Genomic DNA, 24,339 nt, shown 5'->3' with positions numbered 1-24,339 from the left:
GTACTACTGACAATCTCGCTCATTTCGAGAGGCAGATTCATGACGCCTTTCTTAATAGGGAACATCCTGTTGGTATTTTTACATCTTAGAGAAGGCTTATGACACCACTTGGCGTTACGGTATCTTGAAATAATATGATCGGGTTCTTCGTGGGCATGTGGTTCACTTGATTGTGAATTTTCTTCATGAGCGACATTTTAGAGTGCGTTTGGGATCTAGTCTTTCAGAGTACTTTGTCCAAGAAAATGGTGTTCCATAAGGCAGTATACTTAGTGTCATATTGTTTGCTATCGCCGTCAACAGTGTTCTTTCGTAGCTCTAGGCTCCTGTCCGTGGTCTGCTTTATGTAAAGGATCTTCTAATTTATTGTCGCTCCTGAACCTTCTCGGAATTACTCGACAACCTCTGCTGACTACATCGTCTTACTCACTGATCGAACGAGATAGGATTTCGCTTTTCCGGAGAGAAATCTCAATGTATCCACTTCTTCCGCCAACGCACTTAGCTTATTGACTTCAACTTGTATTTGGATGGCACTCGTTTGTCGTTCGTTGATACAGCCCTTTTGCTGGGTCTGATCTTTGACCGTCGATTGACGTGGGCAGCGCATACTCGTTATCTTAAGTATTTTTGCCCCCGCGCTCTGAATGTTTTTTTGTGTCTTCTCCCGCCGTACGCGGGTGTTGATGATACTATTCTCCTCTACTTATACCGTAGTGTAATTCGGTCCAACTTAGACTATGTTATATTGCTTATGGTTCTGCTTGCTCTTCTCTGCCGAGACAACTTGATACAGCCCATCACCTGAGTTCCCGATCAGCTACTGGCGTATTTTGCAATAGTCCCGATGCCAGCCTGTATGGTGTGGCCAACTTACCTTCGTTAACATTTCGTCGTGAGAGACTCCTCCTCAATTATTACACACGTAAGTTGTATTCTTAAACACTCCTGTAAATCTTGTCTTCGTGGTAGGCGAATTTATATACGCTGTGCTGCACGTCCTCGTGCTACACGCCCATAGTATATTCGTGCGTGTGAGGGTTTTCTCTCTGACGCTTTCATGTTGCACTGTCTCTTTTTGCTTTGGTTTTGTGCTGTACCTACATGGCTACTTTGCACATTAAGACTTGATTTGCGCTTGCCTTTGCATTCGAAACAGCACATCAGTTTCCAGGTGTACGAGTAGGAGTTCGTAGCATTATTAGAGCGCACCCCGATATTAATGTGTGTTATATGGATGGTTCTAAGGATGAGATTTTTGGTGGCTGTCCCTTTCTCACGACGAGAGTAGCTCAGAATTCAGTTTGCATTGCTTGTGTTCAGTATATACTGCTGAGTTAACTGAAATTAAGCTTGCCCTCGTCCATGCGCTTACGCTTTCGTTACGTCGAGTGCTGGTTGGCACTGTCTCAGAGTGCAGTTATGAGCCCACAGAATGTCTTTAGTAAGCACGCCCTCGTTTAAGATTCTTGTGGTATGCCATCAGCTACAGTAACAGGGTTGTGTCGTCGTTGTCTGCTGGGTGCCAAGTCATGTCGGCATTCGGGGAAACGAACGTGCTGGCATAGCTGCCAAGCACGCCGCCTTGGCCAGGGTTGTATTTGAGCATAGTCTTCCTCGCTTCGATCTCTGTAGTTACTTTCACACCTTGATGCGCTCTCATTGGGAAGCAGATTGGGACCAGGCAAATGAAAATAAACTTTACACAGTTAAACCACTCCTTGAGAGTGGCACACTTTCTCTCGCCCTAGTCGTCAAAATGAAGTGCTCCTGACACGTTTTCGTATCGGACACTCCCATCTGACGCATAATTACGTGCTGCGTGATTTGAATCGTCCGTATTATGAGGAATGTATTGTCCCACTGAGCATTCGGGACATTCTTGTGGAGTGTCCTGAATACTCAAATTTCAGAGAGCGTCACGGACTGCCGCTTACACTTGACTGTGCATTGGACAATGATATTGATATCGTTTAGCGAATACTTGGTTTTCGTGTACGTTTGTAACATTGCTCACGTTCTCTTGAGCTTTTTTAGTCCTTTGCTTTTTTTTATTTATTCTTGCTGCACTTTTATCTTATATTCTGGCTTTTTATTGATTTTATTATTTATTATTAGTTATATATGTTCTCTATTACTATTATATATTACTAGTATTGTTATATATTTACTATTTATTCTCATATATTTATTGTTTTTATCTCTTAAGTTTTTCTTTCTATATTGAAGCAGCTTTTTTTTTATTTCTTATATTTTAATATGTTCGTTTTTACTTTTTTTATTTCCGGTAGCCCGTGTTTGAGCAGCCATGCTGATCGTGACGGGAACAAGTAGCCTCAATGCTGATGTTCCTATTAAACCTCAATCAATCAGTCAATATGCAGTTAGCAGTCGTGTTGATTGTGACGGGGACAAATAGCCTCGATGCTGACGATCCTATTAAACCTCAATCAGTTTATCATACTAAGTACACTCCCTTTGAAACAATGTAAGGTTTCCGCCGTGACATAGGTGGGTATATCCCTATCATTTCGAAGAATTCATCCAGCCTGCTTTAATTTGGATCTCTGCCATTGATGGAGATCTTCCCATCCTGGGTTGGTAATGGAGGGTTATTTTATTATTATTATTATTAAGTATTCTGCCTTTCGGCAGGTCCTGCGACTAATGCATTTTTTTCTTTTCTTCTTAATTTTCAATCTGGGCCTGGAAATATTCCTTCCATGCTTTACGATTTTCAGTTTCTTCTTTTAACTCCCAATAGTTTCATGTGTTTTTCAAATAATCGATCACTTGTTCTTCTTCCTATTCCTCGTTTTCCTTCCATTTTTCCTTGTATGGTGGTATGAAGAAGATAATTTCTTCGCAAGATGTGTCCAATCCAATTGGCCTTTCTATGAAGGATGGTGGCTAGAAGCTTCCGCTTCTATGCATTTTAAAACATCTTCGTTTGTTACTCTTTCTGTCCATTTTATCTTCTCCATCTTCCTCCAAAACCACATTTCGAATCTCTCGAAATATTTCTTCTCTGACTTCCTTAATGTCGAAGACTCTGAACCATTAAGTCCAATACTCCATATACTATATAGCACTTGGCCAATTTCTTCCTTAGTTCAATAGTAAGGCTGCTAGTTAAGAGTGATCTTTACTTGTTGAATACGTCTTTGGCTGTGACATTTCTCGACCTGATCTCTTTGGTTTGCCAGACTTGAAGTATCGAAGACTGGATGCTACTGTCATCAATGTAGTAATCCTTGTACCCACATGCGAAAAAAAAAAAAAAAAAATAAAAAAATGCGTGTATACTGTAACTCACGATTTTTCGCATTTATTCCATTTTCCTTACGTTTATGAGTAAAATTCAGTTATTAGTATGTGGAAATGATAGAGAGCTATCCATCTAAGGAGATATTTCCAAAAAAATATAATAAAATAATAAAAATATAAGCAAAAAACAAAATTACGCTCGGTTTTGTGTATACTGGCAATCATGCTTTCGAGGGATTTTCAGTAGCAGAGCACGATTGCGAAGGGAAATTGACAATAGGCAGTGATCGAGGGGAGATAGGCGAAGGAAGGAACTGGAAAGTGGAGTAAAATATTGAATTTATTGGTTTAAACCTAGTGTCTAGATGGTTTGCCAAATATAAATTAGCTTCTGTAACTAAGATGTCTTACGAAAATATAGAATTAAACAGAAAAACTCTTATCTTAAGGTTCGAAGCAATACGCACCATGGTTATGAGCACTATTTGTTAATAAAAAGAGAGCAAACAAAACGTAGTCTCCGTGGTTAGGTGGATAGAGTGACGGACTACCGTCCCATATATATACAGTATATATATATATATATATATATATATATATATATATATATATATATATATATATTACAAAACATTATAGGAAGTGTTTAATTTTGATGTTAATAAGAACCGAAACAATATAATAAGGAAATAACTTATTGATAGTATCCTTTAGTCGACGTATTTATTCAGTATTAGAATACGTGTACTATTGGAGACAGCGGTTGTTTTCAGTTTATGGTCTTGTATGTTACACCAGTACTATTGGTTACGTATGAGCAGGGTTGTTTTGTTTAAAACAAATAATTAAACTTGTTTTGAAACAATTGATTTTGTTTAAAATAAATTTTGTATACGTTTTAAACATTTTGTTTTAAACACGTGTATTTTTTAAGACTTGTTTTAAACATATATTTATTTTATTTTTGTAAAAAAAATCTTACAGAGAAAGAAAATTGTAAAAAGTGCTTCCCATTCAGAAGACTATTTTCTTCCCGTGTGAATGTTTTAATTTCTCGTGGCTACAGCAGGTCAATGTGGTGATCTACAATTTATTTTGTCTCTTTCTTCCCTTATTTTTAACGTATATTGTATTGTTTAAATGCTTCTTAGTTAACTTGCGAGAAAGTGTCGTGGTCGAACTATTAAAAAATAAATAAAATTATGATGGAAACAAATTTTTGTGTTGTATTCAGAAAATAAACAAAAGGTTCTTTGCTAAATTGCAGTTCTGAAATTAAAATATCGCAGGCATTCGTTGATACAGTACATGTTGGTTCTCAGTCTTCGTACAACTTAGATTTGTTTAACATGAGATTTATGGGAAGAAAACAGGACATCATTTGGAGCAAATTTATTAAAGTAACTCGAACTCCATTAGATAAGAAATCGATCATACGAGCTCGTCGCAAAACATGTAAGAAAGAAATGGTTGATTTAGTTCAAAGAATGAAGAATCATTATGAAAAATGCAATGCTGTGAAAAACTGGAAACCCAAACAAATGGTAAAAGTGTTGATCCCTTAATTGCTTCTGATGATTCTAATGTTAGTAAGAATTAATTTTGTATCAACAATATCTTTTCTATTATATTATGAAACTTTTATTTCGTCTCTCTTCCCACCTCAGTTCTAAATTTTCTTAAAAACTTTACACTTTGGCATCAGGCGAGAAAGTGCAAGGTATAGCAGTCGCCTGCGTAACTAACCATTAAAGCGTGTTACATATTGTATCATCAGTGCCGATCAATGTCTGGGACAATTTGATCCCAATTTGTTCGTCAGTTTGTATGTATGCACCACGCTGCAGGGCGCAATTTTCGGTCTTTTAACATTAAATTTTGAGGGTAGAGGCACGAGACGTCGGAGTTTGCTGTATAGATTTTGACTGCGATCCGACGTAAAATTTCAAAATCAGTGGTTTGGATCCCACTTTAAACAAAAAGCCCTGTCTCATATAGCCTTACTACTGATGCAAGACTGTAATCAAATTAAACAAACTAATTTTATATGTTTCGAACAAACTTGGCTTGCAGGATAAATTTGGCTCCAACTCAGTTTTCATAAAATATTTTAGATATGGGACGTTCAGAGCACAAGGGATCCAAATCCATTTTCAGAAAGGTTCACTTTTGCTCAGCAAACGTAGCCAAGGATACGAAATCAATTAAACAAAAACCACGTGAAAGGGTGTGGACTAGTTTCATAGGACAATCGCTAGACATGGACGTTGATGAAATAGGGGAGAAGGGATAATTTTCCCCTCCTTGCTCATAAATTTTAGATATTAACATATTGTTTACGGTCAGCATGGGAATGATTAACAAGTCAAGCTCCGAATGCCAGTCAATGATTCATAATTACGTTAAGGGGGGCGCGGTGACTCAGTGGTAGAGCGTTCGCCTCCACTCTTGCTTGGGGTGCTTGGGGTTCGTGGTTCGATCCCAGCTCGCGCTGTGTGGACTGTGTAGTGGACAAACACCGTGCTCGTGGGTTTTCTCGGGGTTCTCCCGTTTCCTCTCAGTTTCTTCATTCCACCATTTCATTCATTTCTCATCATCACCGTCTCCTTTAGCTTAACCGGTATAATCGTGGGACGTAAAACTTAAAGATTTCATTTCATTTTCATAATTACGTTAAATAAATGCAGGGTGTATCCAAAAGAATACACCGACGGAAAACGTCATATTTTCACAACCAAATATCCGAGATGAAAGAAAGAGAAACTTCATGACAAGATGCAATCTATAATTTTATATAATTGCCGCAAGAGAGGAGCGTACGTTTTGAGGTTGTCGTCCGCCCCTTACCCTAAATTTCAGATTTTGGAGGGAGAAATGCAGATTTAGAAACCTTTTGCTGAGCAAAGTCCAACATAAAAGGTTTGAAGTCCTTACTCCGAATAAATACGGAATTGATCAGTTATAATCCATTTCCATTGGCCGTAAGGACCTATATTGCTTTTTTGTATATTGACCCAAGGATTCCAAAGGTGGCTCTACTTGCGAGTTTCGGGCCTGCTTAAAATTCTGGAAATTGAGCCTAAGCAACTTTCCAGTTTTAATAATCTGGATGTTCTTCGTATTTATTCGGTGTAAGAACCTCAAGCGTGTTCTGTTGGACTTTGCTTATCAAAAAGTTTCTAAAACTGCCTTAATGCCCCAAAATTTTAAATCCAGAGTGGGAATGGGGGCGGTTGCCCTCCTGTCCCACTGACGCCCCTGTCTAGCGGCTCTCATATGAAACTATTCCACGCCCTTTTACATGGTTTTAGTGACATTTGTTTTGGACTCTTGACTGTGAAGATATTACGGTTTGAAATAAAATTAATTTGCTGAGCAGAACTGAACTTTATTGAAAATGGATTTGGATCCATTGTGCTTTGAATGCCCAAAATATTACCTTTCTTCAGTAAATTATTAACTCAAAAAACAACCAATTACATATTCTTGCAGAAAATATTCTAAAGTTAGCACAACATAAAGTGTTCTTCAAACATTATTTTTCGAAAATTTATTATTTTAAAATTATTTTATTAGCATCAGTATTCTGAAATAGTAATCAAATTTTGCAACAAAAATCTCACCCGCCTCCACGAGACGCGAGCTTAGTCCCTAAAGGCATAACTAGAAAACTTTCAGAAGCAGTAACTCCGAAATGACTTGCTTTAGGGCTAAAATAACCGTATTCCTTGTAAAATTCTAGCCTTAAAACATATGACTTGACTCTCTTTGCATTTGAAATTTCGAATACCAATCAAAGATGTCCGCCATGATACTATATGGCTCCATCTGATGTGTCAGACTACACAAGGATGGTGAGGACTTTTGTTTTGCATGTATATAGATAGATTGTGTGAAATCTCTATAGTAGGTAGATTTTAAAATCTATCTAAAAAGCTTATTACAACCAAGAAAGTACTAATGAGAGTTACTGGCAAGAGGGTGCAATAAAAGGGGGTCGTGATATGAAATAAGTTGAGAATTACTAATTTATACTGAAATATTTTGTACCCAACACATTATAGTCTTAACGAGAATAAAATAAATGAAAAGATCAAGTGCAAAAGCAAGAAAGCAATAAATACGCTATTACACGATTTTGAAATATATTTAAAATAAAATCATGTTTTAAACTGTTCAAAATGTTTAAAACATGTTTTTTTTTTCGTTTGTGTTTTAAAATATGTTTAAAACATTTTGAACACCTTTTTCATGTTTTAAACACATGTTCTTTTTTTAAAAAAACAAACTATTTTTTCCAATCTTGCGTACAGGGGACGTTCAAGTCAATAAAAAAAAAAAAAAAAGCAAAAAAAAAAAAAGTGAAAGTGGAAACTACATTTATTTTTCCACATAACCCCATTCTACAATTATACTTTTATCCTAGCACTTACCTAATGCCTCATCTGTATATCTGAACCATTCTATTAAGCTTGATTGATTTTGTCATGACTGTGGAAATGTTGACCATGAGAAATTCTTTTAGAGGTTCAATATTTTTGAAGAATTCTTTGGTCTTGAAAAGTGATTAGATTGCTGGATAAATATGAAATTATTTTATTGTATCGAGTTGTATTCCGAAAACTGTAATATAACGTAAATTATTGTTGTTTTGCTTTTCAGTGTACAGGTCCGTCTATGGAACCAACCATCTATTCAGATGACGTGATCGTGACAGAACATTTTACTCCGAGACTGCATAACTACAAACGGGGAGACATCGTTGTTGTGAGATCTCCAGTGAATCCCCACCAGCACATATGCAAACGAGTGACAGCTTTACCAGGAGATAGAGTCAGAGATGGATTGCTCACGTCTTTAGTAGTAAGTCTTTTTATGTATCTAATGTTGATTCTCATCAGTCTTTGTCTTTTTAAGTATCTCTAATATTAATGCTTATCTATCTTCGTACTCTTTTTAAGTATCCCTAATATTGACGCTTATCTATTTTTGTAGTATTTTTCAGTATATCTAGTGTTCATGCTTATCTATCTTCGGAGTCTTTTTAAGTATCTCTAGTATTGATATTTATCTATCGTAGTAGTATTTTTAAGTATATCTCTAATATTGATGCTTATTTATCTACGTAGTCTTTTTAAGTATATCTCTAATATAGATACTTATCTATCTACGTAGTCTGTAGATATATGTCTAATATTAATGCTTATCTATCTTCGTAGTATTTTTAAGTATCTCTAATATTGATGCTTATCAATCTTCGTAGTCTTTATAACAATTTCTAATGTTGATGCTTATCTATCTTCGTATTATTTTTAAGTATATCTCTAATATTGATGCTTATCTATTTTCGTAGGCTTTATAACTATTCGGTTTTTTTATTATCTACCTGCGTATTATTTTCAAGTATATCTCGAATATTGATGCTTATCTATCTTGGCAGTCTTTAAGTACCTCTAATATTGATGCCTATCTATCTTAGTCTTTAAGTTATAACTATCTCTAATATTGATGCTTATGTATCTTCATAGTATTTTTACGTATATTTCTGATATTGATGTTTATCTATCTTCGTAGTCTTTTCAAGTGTCTCTAATATTGATGGTTGTTTATCTTCGTAGTCTTTATAACTATTTTTAATATTGATGCTTATCTATCTTCGTAATATTTTAAAGTATATTCAGGGTTCCCACATTCTGGAAAATCAGGGAAATCATACATTTTGCGTAAAATGTTATGGAAAGTCAGAGAACGTAAATGTGCAGTCCTGCAACATGAGCATGTAAGTTTATTGTGAAACTACGAAGTCTTTTGCTCCAAAGTAAGTGTGTATAGGAGGGCACCGAAGTTTCTGCTGCATGATTCGTGCCACTTAGACGTTATGTTGATTCCCTGGGTTCTTAGACGTAGTTTCGCAATAAACTTACATACTCATGGTGCAGGTTTTTTGCTGTGGACTATACAAGACAATGCATGAAATGTAAATTACGTTTCTTCAAAGCTGTTACAGCAGATTGTGAAACATTTTAAAGGACATTCCAGAGTCTTGAGCTATTTGTTCGCTTCCTGTACTCAGAACTTCTATCTCTTTTAAGGAATCTAATGAGTCATTGTGTCAACAAAGCATTATGAAACTTGCCGACAGTGCAGTGAAGCTTCTTGCTGTGAATTTGACTGTAAATGAAAATTTACTAGAAATAAGAAAGGTGAGCATTGGTTTTAAGACCCCCCCCCCAAAAAAAAAAAAAAAAAAACTATTGAAAGAACTGATAGCATCAGATAAAGATAAACTAGCTTTCAGACTTGCTTGTCGAAACTTTTTGGTGGGCACAATCAAGAAGATTGTTGGATAGGAGCCCTCTGAAGTACAAACTAGTACGTGCTCTGTCAGTTTTGGACCCCAGGCTACAAAAGAGCAAACCAGAAGTTGCTGAGACTAGGATGAAGCGCATTCTACGAACTCTACATGAGCATAACAGATTATTTTATTCAGTATCTGAGAAAGCAAAGTGTCAATTTGTATCTTTCTGTATTGAAATCCAGGAGTTTCTTGTAGTTGGCTTCAGAGAATACGAAGAGAAGATGGGCAGCATCAGGTTAGATGACTTCTTTGCAAAGGTAACATTCAAGAAATAAAAATATTCCTATGTGTGGCATGTTGTGAAAATATGTTTAATTTTATCCCACGGCAATGCCTCGGTGCAGGGTGGGTTCTCAGTGAATAAGACACTTATTGTAAAAACCCATTTGAAGATTCTCCGGTAACATAGAGGAGGGTGCATGATGAGCGTGGAATCTGTTCCTATTGATCGAAGAATGCTTCTCTTAGTTCGTTCAACTCGGAGACGCTATAATGAATATCTTAAACAGAAACGAATCCAAAGTGCACAGGAAAGTAAAATCAAAGGCGAAACAAAACTAAATGCTGAATATAAGAAATTGAAAGATTGAAGAAACTAGTGGAATTATGTTACAAACAAGAACAAGACACCCTCGTAGAACAAATTCAAGAACTGAAAACAAAACAATATTCTGTTTAAAAATGTAAATGTGAGGATTAACATGTCTCAGAGTTGGTGATATTAGGACTGATAGTATTAGGCTCAGAAAGAATTGGCAATATATTCTTGACTGCTTTATATTGTTTTTTTCAAGCAAAAAAAGAAGTCTAATTTGCAATGTTAAGGTATGTGTTACTGTATCATACATATATACGTACGTGTTAAATTTTGTGTAAATAATAATTAACTCATATTGAACATAACAAATATGTAAATGGTAATTAAAGGTGTGTGTTTGACGGCTAAGGGGATGGAGGAGGCCGTTAAAAAAGGGTATGATAAAACTTACCCAAATTATAACGACCACTAAATATGTATTACTGCGGAAAACCGAGTTCGTAATGAGCTTAATGCTTGTTCTTCATATTTTATATGTCGTTATAGACCACATTCCGTATATTTATATAATCTAGGTTACTGTTTTATCAAAATCCATCTAAACACTTCATTTCGATATTACCTTTTTTTTATTGTAGTACGTAATAAGTTAAACATTTACACACATTGTATATGTAAGTTTCACAAGATGGATTTTCTATATATTACATGTTTTCCGTTGCTATGACAACTTACAAAACATGTCATATCACTATCACAACAGCACATCAATCATAATAATAGAAAAGAAATTACATCTATTTCTCCTTATATTTTCTTCTTCCTTTTGAACACCTTGTGCATATTTTAAAAGCATATTTTGCCCGTAAATACAAGTTATTATATAAAAATTACACAATACCGTTACATAATGTCTCCCGAAAAATGGGACCTTTCTTTTGTTTAAAAATAATAATAATAATAAAAAAAGAAATCCTGGACTTTGGATATCCCATATTGATTATTTTAGTTTTCGAATGACCCTTGTATATGCAATAATTACAATTCATACAATCATATATCATATTTTACTTTTATATCAATATTATTTTCATATTTATCTTAATTCTTATAATTAATTTCATTTTATACAATTCAACATCGACAATAAAAGGTACATTAAAATAACGTTATAAAAGTTGTTTAATTTAAAGTCCTTTCGAGGCCATCGATACGTGTTACAAGTTGGAAGTTAACAAAATCTATGTGATTTTCTTGGCAAAACTAAGAAAATTGCGAAAAGGATATTATGATATTTGTATGATTGTTCTCTTAAATGAGAAAGGATCAAATATATTACATATTTAAACAAAATGCAATTTATAAATGAAATATCGACAATATCTAGAACAAAACACAAAACATCATAACATAAACTAACATAAATAAAGAAACTTTCATATTAAGAATTAGTCCAAAGGTTAAATGTCATTCATGTTATCTTTGGTTACAACTTCCGAAGGAACTAATTGCATACATTTGCTTTTAGTATACTTCGAAGGACGCCATGACTTAAGTTCATCAATATTGCGTAAGCCCAAAAGTTCTCCAGTCTTCACGCCCATTAATTCGAAAACTTTAGGATTAACTTGTCTTATACATAAATATGGTCCAGCAAATAAATCACAAAATTTATAAATCCTTTTTAAGGACGTATAGTTTTGAGGGTGTAGTTTTACAAAGACTAAGTCATTTGTTTGAACATTTATATTATCTTCATAGAATTCAAATAAAGTACAAATAACAAACGAAATCATAACGGTATTTACAGTGAAGATAAACAAAAATCAATTGAATATAGTTTTCTCTGACGCCGTAACTTTAGCTTAAGTTACATGACCAACGAATTCGTTTAGGTTGCATTGAAAGTCATAAGTCATAATACAATCTTGCGCGTTATTTACATCTACAGTTCTTTATATCTTATTTCGAGAATTTTTGCCATCTAGGAAATGTCTACGAAATCCAATTTGATGGAAATTAGATCTAATGATTACATGCTTCCTAAGTGTAGTACGATTACTATTACTGTTGTTACTAAGATTAGATTTGGTTACATTACCGTTAATATTACATAACTTTTTACATTGGAATCACACTTTAATCTCACATGGATATTTTGAACTTGGTTTCGATTAAGGTTAGTTTGGTTCAAGTTAATATTGTATTGCACCATTGATGAATTTTCAAAATTTTGCAATGTCATACCTAGATGATTGAAGTCAACGCATTGCATCACGTTCTGTAAAAACACCATCGGATTGTTCACTATTATCATTTTGGTCTTTTCGTTCAGTGAACATTTCAACAGCTCCAACTCAATCGAACAATCACTACAAGCATTGGTGGGAACCCACGTTCTCTTCCTGAATTTCACGAATACTGCAATCAACTTTCTTCCTGCTACATGAACCAATGTCGTGTACATATCATTAAACGATTCTATTGCAATTACTTCGTCTCCATAATTAATATCATGTTGAATATACATTGAATACAAGCAACCAATAAATAGCATTCATTAGACGAAGATGACCATAACTTTTCGCATATTGATGCATACTAAGATCTTCGTTACACGCATCAGTAAGACAATCAAAAACATTCGAATAGAGAAGTCGGGATAATGTAATTCAACCAATACCACAGTATATTTTTGCGAACACTCAGCAAATTTTATCCACACATTTAAATCAATGACGTCATATTCCTTCGTCGATGCAAATTTAGGATCTACAGGTTCACTTAATGCATTCATGCTAACTTGTAATGAAATTTCTTCGGTAACTGATAGATGTTGACTATTACTATCGAGTTGTTGCTTCAATTGTACAATCTGCTGATTCATTTGCTCACCAAAATATTGCTTCAATTCTTGCTTCAATTGTCCTATCTGCTGATTCATTTGCCCAAAAAAAAATCTTGCTTCAATTGTCCAATCTGTTGTTTAAAAGGTCAGCTAGGTCAGAGGAAGTGTACATTTCCCTGATATTAGTTGCTTCAGGGTATTTTTATTACCAGGAAGACTCATTTTAGTATTTCTGTAAATTTTTCTTCCACTCCTTAATAAGGTATATTCAGTTTTGATGTATTTAATAAAATTACTACGTAACCTTAAAATCAATATGCAGTTATTTATTTAGGAGATTGTTTACTTAAATTCTCACAAATCTCCTGAATTCCTGAGGCGGCAAACCACCAATTTATAATGACCACTAAATGTGTATTACTACGGAAAACACCAGTTTGTAATGAGCTTAATGCTTGTTCTGCATATTTTATATGTCGTTATAGCCCACAATCCGTATATTTATATGATCTAGGTTATCGTTTTATTAAAATCCATCTAAACACTTCATTTCGATATTACCTTTTTTTTTTTTTATTGTAGTACGTAATAAGTTAAACATTTACACATATTGTATATGTAAGTTTCACAAGATGGATTTTCTATATATTACATGTTTTCCGTTGCTATGACAACTTACAAAACATGTCATATCACTATCACAACAGCACATCAATCATAATAATAGAAAAGAAATTATATCAATTTCTCCTTATATTTTCTTCTTCCTTTTGAACACCTTGTACATATTTTAAAAGCATATTTTGCCCGTAAATACAAGTTATTATATAAAAATTACACAATACTGTTATAATATCTTCCCATTTATATTCAAGAACTTATGTCAGGGAAATTGATCTTCAGTTTTTTGTAGGAACCCTGTATATCTCTAATGTTGATGTTTATCTATCTTCGTAGTCTTTTCAAGTATCCCTAATATTGATGCTTATCTATCTTCGTAGTCTTTGTAATTATTTCTAATATTAATGCTTATCTATCTTCGGAGGATTTTAAGTACCTCTAATATTGATGTTTATCTATCTTCGTAGTCTTTATAACTATTTCTAATGTTGATGCCTGTCTATCTTCGTAGTCGTTTTAAGTATATCTAATATTGATGCTTATCTATTTTCAATATTAGGCATTTTCGTCCATCAACATTAGATAACATTAAGCAAGAGACGAATGATATTTATATACATGTACACTCTTGTTCAAAAATTTTGGCCTCTCATTGTGCCAATTCTCTTAACCGTACTTAGGAGATTCTAATACTGTAGCTATAAATTAAAATCTTAATTGGCCAAGGAATATCTACATTTGTTTGATTTAGTTCCAACTGTGAGTTGTCTCGGGGACTTTCTATAGAGCGATGGATGGCGAGGTTCATGTGAACAAGACTACATTCATATCTGGAAAATGGCTTAATGAAAGAAGGGCGTCTCGAGTACATTAGAAATGGAGACAAAATAACACAGAAACCCTGGTGACCTCATGAAATTTAAGTCTAAATCGAGAATAGGAACTTGACTTACTTATCAAGTTCCGATCTCTATCACCACAAATATAATTCCTTACCGTAAGATTTCCATATCATAGGTAACTTACCTGTAGGAAATGGAAGGTCTTGCATACACCATGATTTTTACTTAACATCGTATGGACGTAATAATTATTTGCTGTAATATTTTCCATAACAGTAGTACTTTTTTTCTCTATCGCTTGTTTTATTTTCTCCGTGATTTTATACCTCGTCTTAGAACAATCTCTGTTCAATCTCTTAATAAGCCCCTTCTATTATGTAGTTATCTTTAATAACGTTTTTTACCTGTTACACCCAAAATCTTTTCAGTGAATTTTAGTTTCATGTAATTGATTTTCTTCGTTCTTATAAGAATATACAGGGTGTCTACTGATACTGGAAATACTTGAATTGTACTGGAATTTAATTTTGATACTGGAAATTCTGGAATTTTGATTCACTTACTGGAAAAATCATGAAACGTAATTTGTAAACAATACTTTTTTTTGTAAATGTTTTAATAGTCTTAGAAGCAATTTTGTATTCATTGAGATTGTAAATTTTTCCTGATTGTAAATTTTTCCAAAGGAAGAGTTGTATACATTTTGTAATTAGACATTTGAAGCAATGAGTGGAGTGGAGGGCTATGAGGGAAGTTGGAAGGCCCTTTAAAAATTTTTAAAAAGTAATTTATATTTCAAAAAATCAAGGCTAAGTAAATTTATTGAAAATAAAATATACTTTTGATGGTATAACAATTACAAACCTGAAATAGTCAAGAGTGTGATCATTCTTAAAGAACTTTAAAAATATCATTTTAATAGGTACTGGAATTTTGCCGATAGTTATACTGAATGTACTGAAAATATACTGAAAGTTTGAAAATGAAACTCAGTAGACATGCTTATATAATAACACTAGCTGAACCTGGGCTCTCTACGCAGCACATCATTTACATATGAGCATGAGTTTCCTTGTCATTCTGTACATGTCCCTTTACATGTCACAACATCTGTACATGTCCCTTTACAGACTCAAGTGAAAGACGTCTTGATAAAAATCGGCAAGGGGTACCATAAAGAGGAGATTTTTTCGATTATTTTTCCAATATCTCGCACCGTTTGCAAGATTTGAGCCTACTTCTGGTTCATGTATGATTCCGGTTCTGCCCATTCATGTGTGATCAGTGTTTTCTTTCTTCTTGCATGCAGTATGTAATAAGCAAATTCATTACATACACAATTAATTATGATCTCAGTGATATATGGTGTTCATTGGGCAAAACACTCCAAACAATAAAGATTCATCTTAGGTTGGAGAAATGGTTTATCCTTCGTTTTTCATTATAATTTTTCCATGAAGCAAACGCCTGATATATATACTACCCCATATACAAATATGTGGTATTGAAATATGTAACCCCTAGGATACGATGCTTTACTTTTTTAAAATTTCAACATTTCCAGTGTACCCACAAAATATGTAATAGAAACGTAACGGCCATGTGTTTCGAATATTCAATTAGAACTGAACAATCTACACAAAATTTGCTATCGATCAGTGAAAGTGGCATCTTTCTAGAGCCTATGATTCCCGAGAACTTACTGTCGAAAGGATTGGCCACAAACATATAAGCGTTTCTAGCATTTTAATATATATATATATATATATATATATATATATATATATAATAAAAATTAAAATTTTTCAGTGCGTTTCCTTTGTTCGATATCCAATATTTCAACCTCTAATAGTCCTGAGATCTTCATCTTGGCTGATTATTTCTAGGAAGAAAACGAATTGCTTCTCTGAATCCCACATTTTAAGGTCTTCTTAGACTGTGGTTTTATCCTGAATCTGTAAAATTTAAGAGATAGACTGAAGAGTCGTAAGATCCTTTGGCTTTATCGTAAATCTCTGTACTTTAAGAAGTGTAATGAGTAAATTTGATAAATACAGGCATGTCAAGTTGAAAACAGTTTCCAGTCTTCAAGAAAAACTCTCCAGATTGTTATCAGCGTAGCATTTCCCAAGTCTGTGTAAGTTTTTCTATAGGTAGAGAAATCTCTTAACCAAATTTATTGTTTTATGTCCAGTAATTTAGGTCTCTCTCTCTCAATCTCAGCAGTTGTTGCGAAACTTCAGAATTTAAGACTAAATTTTATTCTAGCCAGAAGGCCTAAAGTTTAGACTTTATACTACACTTTTAATTTTTTGGATCAAAAGATCCAATATAGTTAAATCAAAAAATTTTCTTGTACGCCTTATATCTGGAGAACTACATATAATGTTACCAAACCCAAACTATCACTTAACGTAATATGATGTGCTTATTTCGCAGTAAATACGAAAATTCGATTTAGGAGCCGTTCAAAAATTTTGTGGCTCCTAATACAAATACTAATTAATGGCAAAGATCGCAATCTTTTGATCCATTTTTAGTTTTCCTAAAATTCTTGTTCTATATGTAGAGAATTCTCTAGACCAAATTTATTATTTTATGTCCAGTAATTTAGGACGGCCTCTCTCAACCTCAGCAATTGTTGCGAAACTTCAAAATTTAAAACCAAATTTTATGCTACCCAGAAGGCCTAAAGTTTAGACTTTATACTATAGTTTTAATTTTTATCGTGGTGACTTTCCTATTAAGTTAAAATCCATTTTGTGATACAGCTGCAGTAACAATGCTTAATTTTAACTTAATTTTAGTTATGGTTACGATGTTGTGAGTACGCAGTATCGAACAAACAATGCAATCATATTATAAACTATTAGACACGAAGTTATAAAACAATTTAAGCTGGTTATAGGCATCTAAATTTACTGCTAGATTCAATATAGAAAACTCTCTACATATAGAAAAACCTAGGTAGAGTTGGAAACCTAGGTGACAACACTGATGCCAAAATGGACGGTTTTTTTGAAGACTGGAAATTGTGTTTTCAACTTTTGCTATTCATTATTTTACCCATTAAATATTTCGTATCCTTTACAAATTCACGAAAAATCAAGAAATCTTAGGACTCTTCAGTCCACCTTTTAAATTTCACAGATTCAGGATAAAACCTCATTCTGAGAACATTAAGGTCTTTGTGATCCACAGAAGCAGTTCGAGTTTTCCTCGTAGAAACAACCAACTCAGACAAAGACTTTACGAGGGGTGCGGTGGCTCAGTGGTGGAGCGTTCACCTACAGTGCTTGAGGTCCCTGGTTCGATCCCAGCTTGCGCCGTGTGGACTTTGTGGTGGACAAACACCGTGTTTGTAGGCTTTCTGGGGTTTCTCCCGTTTCCTCCCATTTTCTTCATTCCACCATTTCATTCATTTCTCATCATTACCGTCTCCTTTAGCCTAACTGGCATAATGTGAGACGTAAAACTGAAACTTTTCCTTTCATTCCAAAGATTTTACGACTATTAGAGGTTGAAATAGTGGAGGATATAGAACAACTAAAACATACTAAAAAGTAAATAAAAATCGTATTACATTACGAGTGTGTGCGAACTACGAAAAAGTTCATAGAAATTCCTGGCTTTAGTCAAAAAGAGGAATGAAATTACACTGTTACTCAACATAGTCCCCTCTGAGACTAATGCTCTTGGTATAGCGATGTTACAGCTTTTCTAACTCTAGAAAAAAAAAAAGAAAAAAAAATACGTGGGCCTCAAACCCGGTCTTCGCGACATGTTGGACATCAGGAATGTGCTCAAAATAATGCTTGGCTGAGGCGTTACTTCAAGTTTAGGTACAAATTATAATTAGGGGGAAGAGGGGAAGCGAGGGCAAGTGAATAGAGGGGATAACGGAGCAGTTCGAATCACAGGGTGTTTACTTTGACAGCCATAATGTGGGTCGCTGAACAATTGTACGAAATGAAAATATGTTTCGACCTTTTAGACAGTGTTTAATCTTAATTGCTTCATGCAGCTGGTCAAATATTTGGTCTAGGAATTAATTCGTGCGGTTGGTACGCACACATTGAAGCTGTAGTACAAACACAAAATACATATATACCTTAAGAAAAATATTGTCCATCGCTAGCCACCACTTTCGCCCATCTGTCAGGCAATGTACGGATTCCGTGGCGAAAGAAGTCCTCATCCTTGGAAGCGATCCAGTCAGAGACCCATGTTTCGATATCTTCTGAAGAAGTAAACCGCTGTCCAATCAAATCGTTGTTCATGCAATCGAACAAGTAGTAGTCCGAAGGAGCAACGTCTGGTGAATACGGCGGGTGGGGTAAAACTTCCCATCCGACATTTCCTAAATAGGTTTTGACCGGTTTTGCGACATGTGGGCGAGCGTTATCATGTTGAACAATAAGTTTATCATGTCTGTTCTCCCATTCTGGTCGTGTTCTGGCCAGAGCTTGCTTCAAACGCATTAATTGTCGTCGATAACGTTCTCCGTTCATAGTTTCACCCGGTTGCAGCAGCTCATAGTACACCACACCTTTCATATCCCACCATATGCACAGCATAACCTTTGCACAGTGAATATCTCGTTTTGGTTGTGATGGACCTGGTTCACTTGGTTTCACCCAGGCCTTTTTTCGTTTAGGGTTCTCGTAATGAATCCACTTCTCATCACCCGTAATAATTCGATGCAGAAACCCCTTTCTGCTCTGTCGTTGAAGCAGCAATTCGCAAATGGTTTTTCGTCTTTCAACGTCTCTGTCTTTCAATTCATGTGGAACCCAATGTGACATCTTTTGAATCATTCCCATGGCTTTCAAGCGTTTGGAGACTGTTGTTTGATCAACGCCTAATGCTGCTGCAAGTTGTTCCTGCGTTTGACACGAATCCTGCTCGAGCAATGCTGTCAATTCTTCGTCTTGAAATTGTTTTGGCTGTCCAGCTCGCTCTTGGTCTGCCAAGCCGAAATCACCACTTCTAAACCGTGCAAACCATTTCTGACACGTTCGCTCAGCTAGAGCATGGTCACCATACACTTCCACCAAAATACGATGACTTTCAGTCGCACTTTTCTGCATGTTAAAGTAATGCAGCAGGACACCCCGCAAAAACACTTTATCAGGCACAAATTGCGCCATGTTCACTTAACTACAAACTGGTGTTGTTGACGCTTTAATCCACTGCCCTATACTACGAACGATACGCGATGACAGGGGTTTGCAACACATGTGTGGATACACGGAACTGTGGGACGCTCCGTTCGTTGCGCCATCTCTTGTTCACCCGCACGAATTAATTCCTAGACCAAATAGGTTACCATAATACTCACCAAGGTAAGTAGTTTCCCAACACCATATCATCTTTATCTCAGAAAATTGAAGTCATGACCTCCGTGGCTGATTTTTCTGGGTGCAGAACTACTTAGTTGCCCAGACCTCGAGTGAGGCGGTACTCCATTGAGTGATCCTTGGTCTTAAGATCATAGATAGGAGTCAGGCTTCATCCTCAGCCACTAATCGGACCAAAAATGTAGAGCAGTAGGCTCAAAATGGGTCACAACTGCTTTGGATTCTTCAATTCATTCTTTCTTCTGATTACTGCTGAGGCATTTTGGCAGCCACTGTGCTGAAAGTTTGCGCACGTTCAGTATACTAATGTTAATGAACCTTACATGCTTCTTGAAAATGTTGAGTTTTTTGCTGATCGCCTATCTTGAGAAATCAGTTCATGAACAGTATCACGTGCTGTCTTGTTTGTTGTGATTGGAGGGTGCGCACTGCGGGGCTCATCTTAAATGGTGAAATGGCCAGTTTTGGAACGAGCTATCCAAGATTGTGTAGTAGGAAGGTCACTGCTTCCTCGATGTTTGTGACATCTCAGTGTAAATGTTCTTTGCAGACTTTTCCTGGAGGAAGGAGAACCTCATAACGGTTTAACACTCCAAAGCTGTAAATTCCTTCAGCTTCCAACCATCACTACTTAGAAAAAAAAAAAAAAAAAAAAAAAAAAAAGGAGAGAAATGTACATTTACACCATTATATACTAAGATAGTCGGTTGAGATTGGGGAGTGCCCACTGCGGAGCTCGTCTTAAATGGTGAAATGACCAGTTTTGGAACGAGCTATCCAAGGTTGTGTAGTAGGAAGGTCACCGCTTCCCCGGTGTTTGTGACATCTCAGTGTAAATATTCTTTGCAGACTTTTCCTGGAGGAAGGAGAACCTCATAACGGTTTAACACTCCAAAGCTATAAATTCCTTCAGCTTCCACCATCACTACTTAGGAAAAAAAAAAAAAAAAAAAAAAGGAGAAATGTACATTTACACCATTATATACTAAGATAGTCGGTTGAGATTGGGGAGTGCCCACTGCGGAGCTCGTCTTAAATGGTGAAATGGCCAGTTTTGGAACGAGCTATCCAAGATTGTGTAGTAGGAAGGACACTGCTTCCCCGATGTTTGTGACATCTCAGTGTAAATGTCCTTTGCAGACTTTTCCTGGAGGAAGAAAAACCTCATGACGGTTTAACACTCCAAAGCGTTAAATTTCTTCAGCTTTCACCATCACTACTTGAAGACAGAAAAAGAAGAAAAAGAAAAATACGAGAAATCTACATTTGCACCATTACATACTAAGATAGTCGGTTGAGTTTTTAGAGTACCCACTGCGGAGCTCATCTTAAATAGTGGAATGGCTAGTTTTAGAACGCGCTATCCAAGATTGTGTAGTAGGAAGGACACTGCTTCCCCGGTGTTTGTGACATCTCAGTGTAAGCGCCGTTTGGAGACCTTCCCTGGAGGAAGAAAAACTTCATAACGGTTTAAACACTCCAAAGCTGTAAATTCCTTCAGCTTCCACATACGCACGAGAAAAAAAAAAAAAAAAAAAAAAAAAGAGAAATGTACATTTACACCATTTTATACTAAGATAGTCGGTTGAGATTGGGGAGTGCCCACTGCGGAGCTCGTCTTAAATGATGAAATGGCCAGTTTTGGAACGAGCTATCCAAGATTGTGTAGTAGGAAGGACACTGCTTCCCCGATGTTTGTAACATCTCAGTGTAAATGTCTTTTACAGACTCTCCCTGGAGGAAGAAAAACTTCGTGACGGTTTAACACTCCAAAGCTGTAAATTCCTTCAGCTTTCACCATCAAGAAAAAAGAAAGAAAAATACGAGAAATCTACATCTCCATCATTACATACTAAGATAGTAAGCACCCAGAGCCGGATCCTGGATTTTCTGACGGAAAGTGCACCAATACTACCAGTACATTTATTTATTTATTTGATGCATTTTGGCATCTGTTTGTGAATGAGGAATTTCACTGGAAATGCTAAGTGTCTACTCTCGATGAATCCTTTTCCTTCAAGCTTCAGAAAATTGACTTAAACTGTTGATTTTGCAAAAAACTTCGCGTTTTTTAAAGCCCAAAGGGAAGCATGACAGCATAAATTTTCGGAGTGTTATTTTCACTACTGGCTTCTCAGTTTAGGTAGTGTATATTTACAACGAAGGGGGTAGTGTATATTTAACACTCCGAACCTAAACAGCAAGATTGTGTTCATAAAATGATTCGATCTTCACATAAGTGACCATGTTTTGAGAAAGGTCACGATGTAAGTGATTGAAAGCGTCCAAGAAAACTCCTGAAGACGCAATGAACAAAATAATCTTTACTGTCACTTTTATCAATAACAGTAAAAATGCGTCAATTACTTTGTTTAAAGAAATATGTCTTGTACATAGTGCGGTTATGTTGTGTGTTATTTATGATTAACATAGAATCGGATGTATGCGAGAGGTATCGTAGTTGTAGCAATAACAAAGTTGTTCTTAGAAATTTAGTCATTGATAATTCTTAACAATATTTATGAACATTCTGTTTATGGTAAAATAAAAGAATGGAGTTTTGGGGTAATGATTTTAGTAAACTATATATTTCTGTGTTTCTCTAATGTTGAAATTGGCTCCCCAGTTTCATACGGAGTCTTCTTTTAAATGAATTTTGAATCCCTACTACTTCCTACTTAGGGAGACGAAGTAGTTTCGATTCTAGACTAGTGGTGAGGTCATGCACTTCCTGTACTCGTGGTGAAATAGTAAATACATGCACCTACAAATATAGTACTCTCATCATATTTGTCAATGCATGAACTTACTCGATGGCTTGTATAAGGTAGATGACTTCAGTATTTGGAAACAAATTCAAAGACAGAATTACAAAGCAGTCTTTTACAGATAAAGAATTTATAAATTAATTACAATTGAGTTTTGAAATATTTAAAATTTCCTTTTACTGCTTTTGTAAGTTATTAGAAGAGTAATGAATTAAAAGTACAATCACGGACAAAAGTTTAATAATTGAGCTTTACAAAGTCCGTGGCAATAATTAAAATAAATTATTTTCGTATGTGCGTATAAAATACGAAGCAGGAAGCACCCAATAGACGTTGTAGCATATTTTGGCTCTGATATTTGTTCATATATAAGGATTTGAGGTGACGAGAAGTACTCAGTTTACAAAGCACTTCTATAGGATGGACTGTAAGGAATTGTTAAGTAATGTGTTTTTCTTTCAGGTTCCCCGGGGTCACGTGTGGCTTGAAGGAGACAACCGAGGGAACTCCACTGATTCCAGAACATTTGGTCCAGTGCCGCAGGGTTTAATACGTGGTCGAGCAGTGTGTAAAGTATGGCCACCAGGTGATATTCAAATGTTGACTTACAATGAGAAGTGGAATTACAAAAGATAGAATTTGTAGGAAAAAGATAATCTTCGAACTGGTTTCTCAAATATTTTAATGGATGTTGTTATATTGGAGGGTGAAATATCTATTTGTGTGAGAACAGTTACCCATAGAGTATAATGTTTCCTAACTGTGAATTGTTTTAACGAAAGTAAATAGTAATAAATTTTGATTGCGTAAGTTATTTTCTTATTATTGCTACTCCAGTCATACTTTATTGATCTCGAAGCGATATAAGGGTCACGATTGCTTGACTTTGATATCTGGTCTCTTAACAGAATTTGTTTGTAATGATTTAAATTAATTTTAAATGATCTTCCATTTGTTGAAAGTACTACAGAGTGCTCAACTCAAAGGTAGACCGAAGAAACATAGGTTTAAAAAGTTATCAGAAGAAATTAGAGCCATTTACGTATTATACCTATATGTATAAGAAATGAAATGAAGTGAGTTTATCACAGAAACTACTGAAAATGACCTCCTTGAGCTTCTAAATACAACCGAATACGACGTTTCGTGTTTCTGAAGGTGACAATGACCAAAACAGTTCCGGAAATCAAATCACAAATCAAAACAATGTTATAAAATTTTTTGATATCCGCAATGAGATTGCACATCATGAATGTCACTAGGCCAAACCAAATGTACTATTTGGGAGTGCTGCAACAATTTATAAGAGAGTGACATGCAAACGACCAGAACTTCTCGCGATAAACTCATGGCGTCCTTATCATGACAATGCACCTGCTCACAGACAGGATTTGACCAGAAAAGAAAACTGTGGTAGACGATCCGCCATACTCAGCTGGTCTCGCCCCCTAGTACTTTTTTCTTCACCCAAGTATCAAAAGAGTGTTGAAAAGAAAGCATTTTGATGACATTAAGGCTAATACGACAGCACCTCTGAAGGCCATTTCAGAAATAGTTCCAGAAATGCTTCGAAGGGTAGAGTAGGCGCTGGCTTCAGTGTATAGCTTCCCAAAGGGAGTATTTTGAAGGTTGTCACACCAGTTTGAAGAATATTTTATAGAACGAGTTATTTATCAGACCTCGAATGTTTAGTGCTTTGGCCAGTTTTGTTTTAACACATTTTGAGTATTTCCAAAG

At 35.4% G+C, this 24,339-nt stretch overlaps 1 protein-coding gene across 2 annotated transcripts in view; it reads left to right on the top strand.

The window, feature by feature from the left end:
- LOC145670446 (mitochondrial inner membrane protease subunit 1) overlaps nucleotides 1-23,412 on the top strand; it is a 49,056-nt gene extending 25,644 nt beyond the window's left edge. For both annotated transcript variants that reach the window (XM_081739130.1, XM_081739131.1), the window contains exons 3-4: nucleotides 7,930-8,130; nucleotides 23,065-23,412. In XM_081739130.1, the coding sequence (XP_081595256.1) occupies nucleotides 7,930-8,130; nucleotides 23,065-23,238 (375 nt within the window). In that variant the 3' untranslated portion in view covers nucleotides 23,239-23,412. The remainder of the gene's footprint in view (nucleotides 1-7,929; nucleotides 8,131-23,064) is intronic.
- Nucleotides 23,413-24,339: the final 927 nt, after the last annotated feature.

This window comes from Thermobia domestica, chromosome 14 (genome assembly GCF_964235325.1).
Source record: "Thermobia domestica chromosome 14, izTheDome1.hap1.1, whole genome shotgun sequence".
In the NCBI taxonomy this organism is placed as follows: domain Eukaryota; kingdom Metazoa; phylum Arthropoda; class Insecta; order Zygentoma; family Lepismatidae; genus Thermobia; species Thermobia domestica.
The sequence above is the reverse complement of the archived record's forward strand: the minus strand, read 5'-3'. Positions and strand labels throughout refer to the sequence as shown.